This window comes from Simochromis diagramma, unplaced genomic scaffold (genome assembly GCF_900408965.1).
Source record: "Simochromis diagramma unplaced genomic scaffold, fSimDia1.1 OVJJ01000585.1, whole genome shotgun sequence".
NCBI classification, from domain to species: Eukaryota; Metazoa; Chordata; class Actinopteri; order Cichliformes; family Cichlidae; genus Simochromis; species Simochromis diagramma.
The window spans coordinates 2,841,342-2,858,739 of NW_024387398.1; the positions used below are offsets into that span (position 1 = coordinate 2,841,342).

Sequence of the window (17,398 nt, forward strand, 5' to 3'; positions counted from 1 at the left end):
AGTTTTGCTGTACACTAAAGAATGGTTAAGATGATGAATATATGATAATATGCATGTTAAACAAAAGAAAGATGGGAAGCCCCCTTTGCAAGTAAGTAAGCATTTATTTAAAGGTATGGCACGACAGTATATAAGCAAAATGTATATCATTTTGCAACTTCTAAAATAAAAAAAAGCATTAAAAATATAAACTGGACAATAACACAATGTGATGTTAAAATCATACATGTTATTATAATATAATTTGTTTAAAGTACAGTAGAGGCCATATTGCAGCTATGGAATTTTCGACAGTTCATCATACAAACATTTGTAATTGGTAATATCACTTAAAATTCAGTTTAAAAATAGTTATTTTACTGCAGAAGCACTGACATCAGAGTAGACTGTTGCTTCCTCTTCTGCTTTTTCATTTCTTCTCACTAGTTTGCCACTTTTCTTTATGGTGAAAGTTGCTACTGAATAAACCATCGAGTTCTCGCCTCTCTGAGGAATATACATATACATATAGAATACATATAATTTACAGAAAAAATTAAGTGATAAACAATAGAAATGCCATTAATTTATCTTTGTTTCTGATTCACACCTTACCTCCTGATTCTCGTGATTCCCACTAGTTGTTCTATCTATTTTTTGAAATAGAGAAATTTAAGATGAAAGACACTTGTCTGATTAAAAAAAAAAAAAATACTATGTGAATCAAGTGAAGTTATTTTTGCAAAATAATGTTAGATAGAGAAGGGAGAACTTACCAGGGAAGCAAACACTTAATCTCTTGATGAGGTAGGCTATAACAAGTAGACTTGTAGCCAGTGCAGCAGATAACACAAAGAGAACTGTATTGGCCTTCTGCAAGTCCCATGTGCTGGGCCCTGGAAAAATATAAGAATCCCATCATTATGATTTTTGTTTGGCATTAAAAATTTGACACTAGTGTATTCTGCTGATATTAATAAATGGTTATACAGTTATTTAATATTAATATTATTGTATAATTATTAGAGAAAAATTTGAAAATTTACCCTTAATGTTCAGCTTTGTTCCATTTCCAAAAACGATCTGTCCACATGTGGCCACAGCACAGTAGTAAGACCCAGCATCAGCAGTGCTGACGTTCTTGGAGAAGCTATAGTCACATTTGTATTGTGAAGGATCCTCGGCACTCTTGTTACATTCATCACCAGTATTTCCATGAGCATAGATTAGACTGGGTTGAGACTCATCTGTTCCAGCTCTGAACCAAAACACACTGTGATTTCCAGAACAAGTTTTCTTCTCAGTGTTAGAGAGGAGTGAACACTGCAGAGCCACTGGATCTCCTTGATAGACATGATCAGATGGAGGCATTTGAAAAATGTCAGTGACATCAGGTTCTAGTTCTGGAAAATATAAAAGACGAAATAGTTAAAATATTTCATTCACTTCACTGAGAAAAATAAATATAAGATTTTTCAAAAAAATAAAAACATATTGACCTTTAATTGTAAGAAACGTTCCTTTTAAAAATGTCATAGCAAGCTGCCTGACTTTTATACAGTAGTAAAGGCCAATGTCACTAAGATTAACTTTACTTATTTCAAGAGTAAAAGTTCCAGGCTCTTGTTTTGCTGTAATATGGGGAGTTCTGTTAACACCATTATAGTCAAAGGTAAATGTTCCTCCCAAGAATTCAGCTGAGCTTCCAGAAACAATCCTTATCCAGTACATGTTTTCTTTGTACTCAGCTACTCGGCGTGGGCATTTCAGAGTCACATAATCTCCAACAACTAAACTCTTTGTTTCAAAGAATAGATCATCTGTGCATCCTGAAAATAAAATGTGAAAAAAAGCAGTGAGAGATAGATTTTTGTAAGTGCTAAATTGTACAAATATATGAATAAATAAATAAATAAACTTACTACCAACTCTGACGCTCAGCAGTATGTAAAATATTATCGGCATTTTCTGATTAATCCACTTGCAGCTCATTTCTTAAAGCACACAGCATTTAAAACATATTATAAGATGATGCAACTTAATATAATCACATCAAGTGGGAGGGAACAATTTTAGAACAATCTGATTGGCTTTTTATTACGTTAGTGCTTCACTGCACAACCACAGTGGAAATAATATCAACCATCTTTCCAGTCTAAACATATGAAACAACACCATCAACATGCTTTTTTTTATGGTGGGTTTCTTCATTTCTGAGGGCGTAAACCTAAGAGATGACACAGTAAACTAAAACAGAAAAACAGAATTATCCGGATATTTTCTAGAATATAGAGGCAACAGACTTTATCTTACCTAACATGGTCAAGCTATTTAGGACTCATAAAATTGTTACCATTATTAGCATGACCCACGATCATAACACAAATAAGTGAGGAACTTTTTAAAGCATTTATTGCTTTGAAAAGTATAACTTAACATTTAGGCTGGCCTTGGTTTATGGTTAACCTTAAGCTAAGGAGTACTTTCTTAAGGTTAGGAAACACATTGTAATGGTAAATTAACCGTTACAATATTGCTGTAACAATATCAATGATCTAATTCAACAATTTAATGTTGTAAAGAACATGTGATATAAATAATTACGTAAATTGAATTACTATGAGTCACACCCCCAAAACACTGGATCTCTCATTTTCCTTAATGCACCTGAAAGGCATTTTAGTAAAGTTTCCTTGACTAATCTGCCCAATACTCGTGCTTTTATAATGTAACTGCAAAGATGTCCAAAATGAATGTATCACCAAAGATTACCAGGCTCAACCGCTGCCACTTATCTATTTATTACATTTTAAAAAATACATTTACAAGTCTCAAAGCCTCAGTCTCAAAACCTCACACTACCAAGTCTGAAATACTTTGCTTAATGATGTCCAACCTTTCGCTACAACAATGCATAATCGGACAGTAGCTGCCCAAGATTCGATTCAGTAGTTTAGATTCAACTTTACTGCCCCTGTGCAAAATGCAGTTAATGACATGAACATTATTAATGATTACCAAAAAATTTCAACTGCTGCTTCACCTGAAACACACAAAGAGACACAGAAGCATTGAAGCATTGTTGTGTTTAGGCTTTCAAGCAAAGGCATGGATAGGACTTTACTTCCTGTCTCTGTTTTAATCTCAAGTAACTGGTCTGGCATCACTGTTTTTCAATCTATGCTAAAAAAGGAAAATGTAATAATTATTAGTGTGACTAACATTTATATTTAAACAATTTACAAGAGCTGTTAAAGTGTATATGAGAAAGGGACACATATAGAGATCTGCTTAGATTTGGTGTGATCAGTAAAAGCTACAATTTACTGTGGTCTGGCATCTTTCATTGGTAGTTACAGAGAAACAACAGAAAGTGCTTATCATTCACTCGTCTTACTCTGATCTTTTTTTTCCTTTAAGGGCAGAATTTTAATTGGTTGGCAAACTATAAACTATAAAGTTGGTTTGGCAAGCCACCAAAGACTGTTACAATGTGTTTCACTTAGCACAGTAAATATTTGGTGAGAGCACAAAATGAGATCCTTTCTGAGTCAGCAGCTTCAGTGGTTGGTCAAAGTGCAGAGAAACACGCCACCACAACCTTCACCTGTCAGTTTAGTTGTTGAATGTGTGTTTGCTTTTTATATTCTTGAGATACTGAAACTTAAGCTTAGCTGAAGAATCTTTTCATTGAAGACAGACCCTTAAAGCCAATGTTCAATCAGTGGGTTTCATTTGCATTTGTATCACTGTGCTAAAAATGCTAAGCTCTACCTCAGTGGCTATCTCTTTTCTGTGTGTGTCTCTCTCTGTCAAAAGGACTTAGTAGTGAGTTTTCCCAAATTCATGAGGTTCTTTGTTTTTTTTCTTTGTTTTATGGATTCACAATGACTTGAAAAACTTATAAATGATGAATCTAGCTAATGTGGTGCCATCCTTTAGTTTTTTATGTAGTTTATGATTGAGCTTAGCTACAGAAAAAAAACTTTGATTAGAAATGCTACTGTGTTTAACCATTCCATTGGTAACATTTATATATGATTTAGTCAACAGTATATTTGTTAAACAAACAAACATGAAGCAAATATCAGCCTGTGAATAAAACAGTTTATTTCAGAACCCTTATATATAGAAAACCTACAGTTTAGAGCTTAACAGGTGTGTGTCAAAAACACAACAGGAATGAATGTAGATGTGAAAAGGAGATTTGTCGACATTGTATCTAAAATGCTGTGATGCTACTGACCTGTGGTCACTTATCAGGAGACGCTGTTTGGTGAAGGAACTAAAGTGCTGACAGGTTTGTATTTAAATTGTTAATTCATCTTAAGAGTTTGAATATGAGTGAAAACATCAAACCAAGCACTGTGATACAGTTAGTACATATTTAAGTACAACATAGGATTGCTACTGAGTGACAATTTGAAATGTTGTGTAAAACTGTGAATACGGAACTGATAAACAAATAAAAATCAAGATTTGACATTGTCACAGAAGCAGAATTTTTCATACATTTCCAGTAACTGCCTCATTCCATATTTCTAAAAAGCCTCTCCAACTTGTTTATTTATTTATTTATTTTTTCAGAATTAGGCCTTTCTGTGATTGTTCTTAGAGTACTGGTGTCCTGCTGAGCTTTTATTTCCCTTCTATTAGCCACTTCATTAGTTACACGTTGCTTTTGGTTTGTTGGACAGTTGCTAACATGTATTCAACAAGGTGCTGGAAAGATTCCTCAGAGACTTTGATCCATATTGACACCATGACATCAGATATTTGATGCAATGCAGGATGGATCCATGACTTCATGCTGCTCAGGCCAAATTCTAGAACTCACAGCAGAAAGGGAGAATCTTCAACAGACACATTTTGATGTTGATGATGTTGCTGACATTACCTATCTGTCATTTGAGATTACGAACTGAAATGCAAAATACTTTCACTAAATATCATTTATCATCAGCTAAAAAATGTAGAATAAAAACAAAAAAAAATGTAGTAGTTTAAAATACATAATTTATGCTTTAATTACTATCAGCAATGAAACATGTTGCTGATTTCTTCCATAAAGTATGAATAGAACCATGAAGGCTGTCCACTTTAACTTTTAGAGGACATTTGCAGGGCGTTTGAAACACAGCTGAAAGGTTTGCATGTTTTCTGCAGAATGTGGTGGGCTGTGAGACAAAAGGTGCAGTTGGCTGAACTTGTTGATGTGAAAACTCCTGTGGCCAGCCTGTTGTGGACAGTAATAAGTCACTATGGAAGAATCTGTGCTGTCATGTGCTGTCCATCTCTCTTGGAAGAGACGGAGGAGGAGTTGTACCTTCTTAAAGCAAACAATTTTACAACTTTTTGTTCTATAAGCAATAATATCTAATCCTAAAACTGGACACCTGCACTGTACTTGCTGACCTCATCTTTGCTCTCAAATTCTAAAACAGCACAGAGTCTAACTAAAACTGTTGGGAACAGGTTGTGTTCTGAGATTCAGTTTAAAACTGGCTTGGAGTGCCACGTTTTCATTTATTCTTTTATTTACAGCATGTAAAGTGTATTATAGATTCTCTGCAGGTAGAATATGTTTTCTATGTGACATTTGTTAAGCTGTGCAGTGGCAACAAGGCATCATACAATAAAATAATGTTATTAATACATAAGTAAAAGAAATTCCTATACACCCACACGGACATTTATTGTTCAAATAAATCCAATTTAAAGTTTCAGTTTTTTACAACAGTGTTGCATTTTACTGATATATATTTACAGATGTTTAAGCGCCATTTGATAATATTTCTGTTGTAGGGATCATTTTCTTTGGAAGAAGAGTCATAATTTGTGAAATGTCCCTCTTCGATTGGTCAGATGCTGCCAACACCACCCCTTTTGTATAAATGTGTAGGGGAAAGCCTGGGTTAACTTTGCGAATTGACAACCAGCATTGTTCGACCATTTATTGTGATCGACAATGTTAGGGTAAGTGAGTTCACACAACAGAAAGTTAACCTAGGTATGCTGATTAAGTTTTGTGGTATATTCCCCGGGTTAAACTAGTGCAGCTCGTAAAGTGAGATGGTGTAGCCTGTTAAAAAAACAAAATCTGAATGTGCAGTTTTTGGATGAAATTCCATCATTCATTACATCATTTATAGCAATTTTTCTCATAATCACACTTCTTAACCCCATGGTGGTGCTAGAGGAAAAGTTAGAATATTGATCACCATCATTTTGCTATCTCAATCAGCCCCTCAGAAATGTGTGGAATAGAAAGCATGTTTGACATGTCCAAGGACTGTTTCATTTTGCTGCCCTGAGTAAACTTCCATCAGAGATAATGCTTAGTACAGCAGTGGTGACTGACTGTTTTGTGTAATCACATGTTTTTAGGCTTTTCTTTCTTCCATGTGAAAGATGATATTTCCCTTATTCATAATATATATGAAAGATTGTTTTGTAGTTCGAGCAGTTGAGTGATTTGATTTTGTGATATACACTTACCACAACTACAATTTTAGTTTTCCTCCTATGGGAATGATGAATGTGCAATTTTTTTGGAAAGAAGAATAAGTGAAAAGTTTGACCTCCTTATAGCATCAAGACAAACTACTAAATAAGCAAAGTTTATAAGTTTCATCTGTTTTTCATTAGTTTATCTAAGTCTGTTTCAGTCTACCGAACCACAAAGAAAAAAAAATGTCTTGATTAGCATAAAACAGACTAACAAATGCATTTGAATAGAGGCAACACTGTTCACACAAAGCAGGACGATTCCAGGAAATGCAGGTTGACTGTAAAGACTGTGATAACCAATCAGATGTTGACCTGGATCACATCATCCTCCTCAGTCACTGAAATATCAACAAGTTTCCTAGTAAAGGCATTGTCACGATGATGCTGTTATTGGTAACATTTCTTCTACTTCACCATGGACGTGAGTTTTATCTAACTTTATAACCTACTATTTATTTATTTTTGCCACAATCTGCAACCAAAGTAAACACGTGACGGTTAATAAGGATTTTTGTGTGTCCCGGTTATTTATATTCAAGACAAATTTCCCAGTTTTTTATGTGTTTTGTTTACACTCACTGCAGATATGCTGGAGCAAGTGGCCACAGTTCAACTTGGTGAACCTGTAACTTTGACATGTGTTTTACCTCCTGGTGATTTAAGCAGTAAAATTCACTGGTACAAGCAGAGAGCAGGGGAAACTCTGAAACTGATTGCGACACTGCGGCAAGCTACACATCCTCAGTATGGACAAGGGTTTAATGCCTCAAGATTGGAAGTAAAAGACAATAAAAACATCAGCAGTCTGACCATATTCAGGACAATCCCAGAAGATGAAGGAATGTATCACTGTGCAGTCATGGAATGGAGTGTGAATGCTTGGAGTGGGACCTATTTGTTATTAAAAGGTAATTATGTGATTGCAGCCTTTTGGATTCACTGTAAATACTCAACCATCTGACAAAAACTTTTTCAAATGGTTGGGAAAAACAAATATAGATTATATATGAATTTAATAAATCATAGTTTAAACATCATATTAGGTATTTTAATGTGTTTGCAAATCGATTCCAAGTTTTCCTTTTCGAGACGCACTGTTATCATTTATTTTTCAATAAAAACTAAAACTGTGTTTAGAGGTAGTTTTTAAACACTGTTTTTTGTTATTACACAGGAAACACCCAGAGAAACATTACTGTTCGTCAGTGGCCAACGGTATTAGATTCAGTCCATGCAGGGGATTCTGTGACTCTCAACTGTTCAGTCCTGTCAGACTCTGATAACAAGATGTGTCCTGGAGATCTCAGAGTCCTCTGGTTCAGAGGACAAAACTCTCATCCAAATATCATCTATGTTGATGGAAAGAACCAAACTGAATGTAAGAAGCAATCAGACACTCAGAAGAGCTGTGTTTATCGCTTCTCTAAGACGGTCAGCTCCTCTGATGCTGGGACTTACTACTGTGCTGTTGTCACATGTGGAACGATATCATTTGGAGATGGAACTCAACTGCAAATTGGTAACACAAAAGTACAAATGCGCATAACATGTTTACGCCATCATGGCTTCTTCTTTTTTTTATACTTCAAGAAGTAATGACATACTTTTTTTGTTTTTTTTGAAGAAACAGGTTGGGAATTTATTGCGCTGGTAATAGCAATAATCTGCCTGGTCATTTCAGTGATTGTAAATATTGTTTTCACCCGTTTCGGAAGACCAAGACTAGCATGTAATAAATTTAAAGGTAAGTGTCATTCATTGAGTGCAATGTAGCAACAGAACAAATGTCAAACCTCAAGTTTCTGCTTATTCTGCATTAATTTATATTTCATTAAACAATTGTCGAGTTTGAGTATCCACATTGATATTTGTGCTTTCAAAAGCTTTAAATTTTAAAGGCACAATGTTAAAAACTCATCAAAAAAATATTTTATTTTAAATTGATTGAAACTTTAAATTGATGAACTAGCAGGTCTAATTATTACTGGAGCATTATTGAGCACTGTAATGAAAAATCTGCTACATTTCATAATATATGTGTATTTGTTCATCATTCATTGGCAATAGACAGCACATCTTCACAAGGAAGAAATGACAACTTGACTCAACCACTGGATGATATTGTAAGTAATTATGTTAGCTCGTATTGCTTTTTGTTAATTCATTACTATGAATCTCTGTAGCAGCTACAATATTTTATAATCTTTTAATTTCAAACAGAATGAAGGTGAGCAGGATCTGAACTATGCAGCAATACATTTCCCTGGAAGGAAAGCTACAAAAGGAAGCAATAAAAAAGAACAGAAGACTGAAGAATGTGTTTATTCTCAAGTTAAGCGCTGATCTGAATGTGTTAACCAACCCTCTTACAAAGTGAATAAAATCATGTTGTGGGTTATTCCACTGTAGATAACTTTAATAATGTTTTGTGATGCAAATAAATAAGGATTTACAACCGCAATCAGTTCTATGTGGCTTACTTCTTGTTTCAGTAATTCCAGTAAAGTTTCAGGCTTCACTTAAATAAGTTATTGCACTATATATTTTGGTCTTAATTAAGATGGAAAATTACCACATTAATGTATGTTGCTTAACAAACTGTTCAATATTTGTTCCTATTAATTCAAAATTTTGTTCCTGCTTTTGTTTACGATGGGGCTCATTAGATTGTGACAAGCTTAAAGCTATGTGAGGCCAAGTGAAGTGAGTAAAGTTTAGTGCACACTGACCAAACTTTCTGTAATTTTTTTTTTCAAATCAAGTTGGCTTTATTGTCACTTCAACCATATACAGTTAGTACACAGTGAAGCGAAACAACGTTCCTCCAGGACCAAGGTGCTACATGCAACATAAATTTACAACATAAATTAACAGAAAACACTAAACTAGCTAACTAAGAGGCCTTAAACCCCCCCAAGCACTTAAACCCCCACGCAACATTATTTTGCGTTTCTACCTATAAAACCCGGAGAGCAGTCAAATGGTGGAAGTGGAAGCTAAACTGGCTAGTCATTCATATGTATATTAGGCTGTTAAGTAGGAATTCTGGAGGGAGGGGAGTGGGGGAGTGGAGTGTTACAGTTTGCCATCTTAGGGAGAAATCAACACACATGGGTGTAGGTCCTTTGTTGCTGACATTTATTGATAAAAACAGTACAGTACAAAAAACCAACCATTTGTACACATATGTACAAATAATAATAAAAAGTGAGTGAGTGAGTACATTTCTACATTTTCAGCAATCACTCACAGTCCTGGCACTGCCATGGTATCTGTCGTCTGCATTTACCACATGTATATCTGTAGCAGTGAACACATTGCAAAGTGGCCTGATTTCTCTTGCATTTGTGTTTGACCTGACACGTGGCTCGTTGTTTTGTTGTAAAGGGTGGCAGGGCTTGGCTTCCTTTTGGTAGTGGAGCATTGATCAGTCGTCCATTGTGGCATCAATGTGATCACACCTTGTTTTGTTGTAAAGGGTGGCAGGGCTTGGCTTCCTTTTGGTAGTGGAGCATTGATCAGTCGTCCATTGTGGCATCAATGTGATCACACCTTGTTTTGTTGTAAAGGGTGGCAGGGCTTGGCTTCCTTTTGGTAGTGGAGCATTGATCAGGAAGCCAAGCCCTATATATATGATACAATCTCACTGCACTTCGCCTAATCCTTCATTGCCCTGAAGAATTCTGTGGTGTACGGACCTCCTCTCCAAGGAAAGAAAATGCAGAGAAGACTCACCACACAGCAGGCCTTGGAAATGATCCTGAGGGAAGTCGACCCTTGTGACTCGGATGGAGAAGACTTACAAGTTCAGCCAGATTCGGACTCAGAGCTGTCTGATCAGTCTTCCGGTTAGTTTCATTTCATGTTATTTCCTTTTTCATTTCAAACAAGTAAGTGGATGTAGTTAGTAAGTAAGATATTTCAGACATTATTCTGATACAGAGGAGGAGATACTGGAATTATAATTAGTATCTATGCATGCATTTGTGATTTTGTTTGACCTTCCCATTTTGCTCACAATTTGAATTTGTTCACACTGCAGATGAGGAGACTGCTTCTCCACCGAAAAAGAGACCTTGTTTGGGGACTGAGACAGCGAAAGATGGCACAGTGTGGCGTGAAGAACATGTGGGGACCTGTCTCCCTTTCACCCCAATAGAAGCGTGCGCTGCAGATGGAGAGCCAACGGCTAAGGCCAGGAGAAGTATCTCGAGTCGCCTTCAGAGCTTCCTGTGTTTCATCACTCTTGACATGCTTTGTAGCATTCAAGAATGGACTATTCAACATGCACAGCAAACGGAGCATGTTCATTGGTTCATGGACCTCCCTGAACTAATGGCATTTATTGCAATTGTGATCTTGCGGGGGGTTTTTAGGGTTCCATCTGTAAATGACTGCTGGTCAGCAAACCTGGGAAACCCACAGATAATTGGAACTATGGCACAAAACCGCTTCCAAAACATCATGCAACACCTACGCTTTGATGACAAGTCCACCCGCTGTGATCGAGCAAAGACTGACAAGTTTGCTGCAATTTCCAGTGTGTGGGGATCATTTGTCACCAACTGCATCACATGCTACAACCCTGGTCTACATATCACCGTTGATGAACAGCTTTTCCCATCAAAGACTCAGTGCTGTTTCCTGCAGTATATTGCAAGTAAACCTGACAAGTTTGGGATCAAATTTTGGGTGGCTTGCGACCTAAAATCCAAGTACATTTGCAATGTCTTCCCATATCTTGGCAAGGACCCCCAATCGTCCCACTGGGGAGAGACTTTCTGAAAATGTAGTAATGAGGCTGATGGAACCATTCCTAGACAAGGGCAGAAATGTTACCACGGACAATTTTTTCACATCGCTTTCACTTGCACAAAAACTTCTTAGACGGAAAACCACCATCCTCGGCACAGTCAACAGGATTCGCAGGGAAATTCCTCAATCCACTAGACAGACAGATCGCAATGAATTCACCACTCAGGTATGTTACAGGTCTTTTGTGGTTCTATGTTTATGTGTTTCATTGTGTGTAAAAGGGCTATGGAAATAACAATTTATCTTATTTCTTAGGTGTTTTCAACCTCTGCTGCCACGCTGACGGCGTATGCGGCCAAACGGAAGAAGACAGTCTATATTCTTAGCAGCATGCACAGCGTGGTTCAGACTGATAACACCACCAAAAGGAAGCCAAACACTGTCACCCTTTACAACAAAACAAAGTGTGGCGTGGATGTGATGGACCAGATGGTTCGGGAGTACACTGTCCGCAAAGGAACACGGCGCTGGCCAGTCGCCGTGTTTTATAACATGATTGACATGGCAGCACTGAATGCACATGTGCTGTATCAAGCATGCACCGGGACGAAGGAAAGACGGGTGGACTTCCTGGTGGCGCTTGCAACAGAGTTGGCTAACTCTCATGTAGCTGGGAAGAAGGCAAGAAAAGAACAGTTGCTTCAGGCACAACCCTCCAAACCTAGCCCTGGGAAAAGAGCCACGTGTCAGGTCAAACACAAATGCAAGAGAAATCAGGCCACTGAGCGATGTGTTCGCTGCTACAGATACACATGTGGTAAATGCAGACTACAGATATGGCAGTGCCAGGATTGTGAGTGATTGCTGAAAATGTTGAATTGTTTGTACTCACTCACTTTTTATTATTATTTGTAAATATGTGTACAAATGGTTGGTTTTTTGTACTTTTTATCAATAAATCTCAGCAACAAAGGACCTACACCCATGTGTGTTGATTTCTCCCTAAGATGGCAAACGGAAACACTCCAAGTTGGTGACTTTTGGAGATTTATTTCCCTGGATGATTGAGAATGCATCAAGAAGTTCACAGCTTTTAGCAGCTCCCCCACCCCCTCAATCACACACCCCCACTCCCCTCCCTCCAGAATTCCTACTTAACAGCCTAATATACATATGAATGACTAGCCAGTTTAGCTTCCACTTCCACCATTTGACTGTCTCTCTGGGTTTTATAGGTAGAAACGCAAAATAATGTTGCGTGGGGGTTTAGGTAGGTAGGTAGAAGCCTGGGGATGCCAGTGCTAGTTAGCTGGCTAGCGGAGACAAGACAGACTGACCTAACATAAATTACAACATAAATTAACAAAAACGAACTATCTAACTATCTAAGGAAGACTTTTTTTTTTTTTTTTTTTGGTTAACAGACAGCAGACAACAAAGTGCAAACAAAAATGTGCAAACAAGAGCAGCAAGTGACAGTGTGACAAAAAAACACAACGTAACATAATAATAAGGTTTTGTGATGATGAGTTGAGGTAGTGGAGGAACAGTAAACATTCCTTAGTGTAGCAGCAAAAATTAGGAAGTAAAGAAGTTAGTGCAAAAAGACCAGTAATAATATTGTGCAAAAGAGCATTTACAGGTTGGTGTGTACGATAGATTGGTGGTGTAGGTCAGTGTGTTTGCGCTTGTGTTGATTAGTCAGTCCAGTCTCAATGTTTTGAGGTAGTTGAGTTAAGCTGAGTGATAATGTTTGTGTGTGTGTGTGTGTGTGTGTGTGTGTGTGTGTGTATGTTTGTGTGTGTGTGTGTGTGTGTGTGTGTGTGTGTGTGTGTGTGTGTGTGTGTGTGCGCGCGCGCGCGCGTGTGTGTTTATCAGTCCAGTCCCTTTTTGCTGAGGAGACGGATGGCTTGTGGAAAAAAGCTGTTGCACAGTCTGGATGTGTGTGCGCGAATGCTTCGGTACCTTTTTCCAGATGGCAGGAGTGTGAAGAGTGTGTGAGAGGGGTGTGTCCGATCAGCCACAATGCTGGTGGCTTTGCGAATGCAGCGTGTGGTGTAGATGTCCTCAATAGAGGGGAGAGAGACCCCGATGATCTTCTCTGCTGTTCCCACTATCTGCTGTAGGGTCTTGCGGTCCGATATGGCACAGTTCCCAAACCAGACAGTGATGCAGCCGCTCAGGATGCTCTCGATAGTTCCTCTATAGAAGGTGGTCAGGATCGGTGGTGGAAGCTGGGCCCTTCTCAGTCTTCTCAGAAAGAAGAGATGCTGTTGGGCTTTCTTGTGCAGGGAGCTGGTGTTGAGGGACCAGCCGAGGTCCTTCTCCAGGTGGACGCCCAGGAATTTGGTGCTGTCGACGATCTCCACAGAGGAGCTGTTGATGCTCAGCGGTGAGTGGTCGCCTCGTGTCCTCCTAAAGTCAACAACCATCTCTTTTGTCTTGTCAACATTCAGAGACAGGTTGTTGTCTTTACACCAGTCCGTTAGCCTCTGCACTTCCTCTCTGTACGCTGACTCGTGGTTCTTGCTAATGAGACCCACCACGGTCGTGTCATCAGCGAACTTAATGATGTGATTTGAACTGTGTGTTGCTACACAGTCATGAGTCAGCAGTGTGAACAGCAGAGGACTGAGCACACAGCCTCGTGGGGCCCCAGTGCTCAGTGTGGTGGTGCTGGAGGTGCAGTTCCCGATCCGTACTGACTGAGGCCTTCCGGTCAGAAAGTCCAGGATCCAGTTGCAAAGGGAGGTGTTCAGGCCCAACAGGCTCAGCTTTCCGATCAGTTGTTGGGGGATGACTGTGTTGAATGCTGAGCTGAAATCTATGTACAGCATTCGAACGTAATTCAAATTTTTAGGTCAAATTAGCACGATCTGATATCGTCGTGTTGGTGTTGTTCCCAGATCATCATACTAAATGTTGTTCCAGGATCAACATTGCAAGTGACCAATCAGAATGTTGTGATGTCATACTTTTGCGACTTCGGGAAAAACCGCCGTAAAACAAAAAACTGTACTTAAGCTGCGAGAAACCGCCTCTGTCCGCCGATCAACGGACCCTGACCCTAACCCTTTAATAAACAGTAAGCAGAATTGATATTGTCCTTGCAACATTGGAATTTCATAAATGCACGACTGGCTTGGCGCGCAAAAGAATAACGTCACAACAATGTGATTGGTCACTTGCAATGCTGAACCTGGAACAACATTTTCATGATGATCTGGGAACAACACACCAACACGACAATATCAGATTATCCGTCAAATTACCACAACCCTTGAATCAATAGCGTATTTGACAAATTCCAATGGCTCCTAAAACCATCAACTCTGTGCTTTTTCAGTAATATAAGGGTAATCCCATGCAGGCTGCCACATCCAAACAGTGTTGGGAAGGTTACTTTTAAAATGTATTCCACTACATTTTAAAATTCTAGTTTTAACTTGTTGAGCATTACAGAGACAGCCCCCCCCATTGCCAATTTGATTTGTACACATACCTCCACTCGTAACCTGAGGTCATCAAACCAAAACCTTTTAGGGGTCCCCAACACTCGTTTTAAAACCCGAGGGGACCCAGACTGTGGAATGCCCTATTTCTACAGGGTTTGGACTCAGTGGAGACCTTCAAAAAGCAGCTAAAGACATTTTTATTTCAAAAAGCTTTTAATTAGACCAGGGTTTTTATGATGTATTTTATGACTGTATTATGTTTTTACCATGTAAAGCACTTTGTGACATATGTCTGTGAAAGGTGCTATATAAATAAACTTTACTTACTTACTTACTTACTTGCAGATTACAGAATTGTTAAATACCCCAATTCTTTGATCTTTGGGCTGAAGGAAGAACAACACTCGGTGTATAAATGCTCAATCAACAATCTCTTTAATCTCTCTACAATTTAATCTCAACAGACTACATGCCCCAAAATGTATTTTGTAATGTATTGCGTGTCCAGTGAGAGTAACATATTCTGAATTCTTTGGATTACTTAATATATTATCATGCTTTTTACAACTACATGATGTACTATTGCTGTGTGATTTATTACTATTACTGAAAGTTACTCACCATACCAATACCGACTAGATTTTTAAATCTTAATATAAAATGAGTAACAGTAGGTGGACATTAGGTAAGGCTGCACTTTTTGCAGCGATCTCGTATAGAAAACTATTCCGCACATATATAAAACAGGTCCGCGGCTCTGAACCGTAGTAAAGGGACCTCTGGCTAATACGTCGGGTTCGTGTCGGGCTCGTAGCCGAAAACTAGCTTTACTTTGTTGTCTGGGTCAACTTTGCTAGCAAGAGACAGAGAGAGGTGTTGAAAGGCTGCTCCAACGGAGCTTATTGTTTCAGAGGAAAACACGAACACAGTGTACAGTATCGAGTCGTAACAGCTTACTTACAACTGGGCTACACTGCCCATGAGGCTACATTCTTTAGGGCTATGCCTGTAACACTCTGCCTATTGCTTTCATATTAAGTAATTTTTTGAATAATAATTTTTTAAAAATATTTCTTCACGTCATTATGTGGGCTGCAAGTAGAGGGGACATGGGCCGCGAGATTGAGACCCAGGCATTAGAGCCTCTTAAGGCGTGTTTTGTTTGGGTTTCCACCAGTGTGGAATTACCAAAAATAGAGAGGGGACAGCCTTACATATGAAACAGGAAAAGACCGCTGTGTAATCCCTTATTTCTACAAAGTAACTGTATTCTGAATACCACCTTTTTAAACGGTAACTGTAACGGAATAAAGTTACTAATATTTTGTGTTTTAAATACGTAACGCCGGTACATGCATTCTGTTATTCCCCAACACTGCATCCAAATAACGAATCACACAGAAAGCAACACAGCAAACAGCATTAACAAAACTATACACAAAAACCATGGTAAAAATAGCCCTGATGCCTGATAAAATGTCTGTTTTCTGTGGTGCTCCATCACACTGTTGTGACGGTGTTCCTGCAATTAATGACCCTAATATCACTAAGAAGCACAGAATACTTGCTTTATACAGATATTACAATTTAAAAAATTGTCTGTCTGATGCCAGTGAGAGGTGGAGGGTGGAGGACCCGGCCTTCGCGGTCTATGTGGGCCGGGTCCTTCAAAGACCGAGAAGGCCAGAAGTGCGAGGCTGTGAAATGGGACAGTCTAGCCTTCAGATTTGCGTCACCGCTGTGTCGGTTTACTTTAATAAACTCGGCCGTCTCCTCCTTGCTATCTAAAATATAACAGGACACTGGCGTAAATTCTCGACCGTCTCACACTTCTGTTTAATACGGAGCCCCGCAGGGGATATGGGAGAAAAAAAAATTAAGATGGACTTTTGCGAGATCTTGCAAAACTAACTCGGGATCTCGCAAAAGTCCGTCTTAATTTTTTTTTCTCCCATGTCCTCTGCGGGGCTCCGTAGTTTAATCAGTTTTCTGTTTGACGTTTATTCAACTGTGTGAAAATCCCGGAGGAACCCACCCAATGGATTAATAAAGTTTTATTTAATCTAATAACTTTGATCTCAGCCAAACCGATTTACTCCGGAACAAATAAAATACCAAAAAAGGGTAAAAAATTACATTTTTAAGTTATCCGAGTGACTTATATATCATGTTTAACCTGAGTAGCGAAAACGATGAAGCCGGGAGTCCGCTGCTCTCGCCGGCTCGAGTGACCATTGAACCCCCCCGGCTTGCTATCGAGCGGGTGGGTAACAGACGTCTCCGAAAACGTCGGCACACTTTTGCAAATATGCGATGTCTTGATAAACCAAGCAGATATTTTAAATTTACACAGCTACTTTCTCGCCTGAAAATATGTTATGTTGTGACCCAGAAAGATTAATAAGACTAATTTTAAAACTTAGTAGCGGCTGCCATTGTTGGCAGCTGAAATTTGGCTGAGCCGCGCTATGAATTCTGGGATATGGTGGGTCACGAAGGACACACCCGACCCATCCTTTAAATTCGGGGAAATGAAGGACGCATTTGAAGGAGTCGACGAATTGGGACAGCCTTCGTCGCCTGGCGTCGCCTTTCGGACACAGCTTATGTAATTTCTTCTTCATCTTCTTCTGTTTTACTGGCAGTTGGCAACCCATTTAATTGGAGCAATACGTTGTACTGCCCTCTAGTGGAAGAGA

At 38.7% G+C, this 17,398-nt stretch overlaps 4 protein-coding genes across 4 annotated transcripts; 3 read left to right on the forward strand and 1 right to left on the reverse strand.

The window, feature by feature from the left end:
* Positions 1–256: 256 nt before the first annotated feature.
* LOC120720502 (hemicentin-1-like) lies at positions 257–1,982 on the reverse strand. Its single transcript, XM_040010229.1, has 6 exons — positions 1,902–1,982; positions 1,479–1,808; positions 1,026–1,382; positions 756–875; positions 595–629; positions 257–486 (listed from the first exon to the last, which is right to left on the reverse strand). Exons 1-6 carry the CDS (start codon positions 1,969–1,971, stop codon positions 352–354), a joined length of 1,047 nt encoding a protein of 348 aa, XP_039866163.1. The 5' UTR covers positions 1,972–1,982; the 3' UTR covers positions 257–351.
* A 4,884-nt stretch (positions 1,983–6,866) lies between these two features.
* LOC120720511 lies at positions 6,867–8,950 on the forward strand. Its single transcript, XM_040010240.1, has 6 exons — positions 6,867–6,910; positions 7,074–7,397; positions 7,664–8,008; positions 8,114–8,233; positions 8,557–8,612; positions 8,710–8,950. Exons 1-6 carry the CDS (start codon positions 6,868–6,870, stop codon positions 8,830–8,832), a joined length of 1,011 nt encoding a protein of 336 aa, XP_039866174.1. The 5' UTR covers position 6,867; the 3' UTR covers positions 8,833–8,950.
* Positions 8,951–10,003: 1,053 nt separating this feature from the next.
* Positions 10,004–11,282, forward strand: LOC120720573. Its single transcript, XM_040010297.1, has 3 exons — positions 10,004–10,337; positions 10,532–11,029; positions 11,239–11,282. The coding sequence occupies exons 1-3, from the start codon at positions 10,208–10,210 to the stop codon at positions 11,280–11,282; spliced, it is 672 nt and encodes a 223-aa protein (XP_039866231.1). The 5' UTR covers positions 10,004–10,207.
* LOC120720528 lies at positions 11,263–12,142 on the forward strand. Its single transcript, XM_040010261.1, has 2 exons — positions 11,263–11,470; positions 11,560–12,142. Exons 1-2 carry the CDS (start codon positions 11,285–11,287, stop codon positions 12,103–12,105), a joined length of 732 nt encoding a protein of 243 aa, XP_039866195.1. The 5' UTR covers positions 11,263–11,284; the 3' UTR covers positions 12,106–12,142.
* The last annotated feature ends 5,256 nt before the right edge of the window (positions 12,143–17,398 follow it).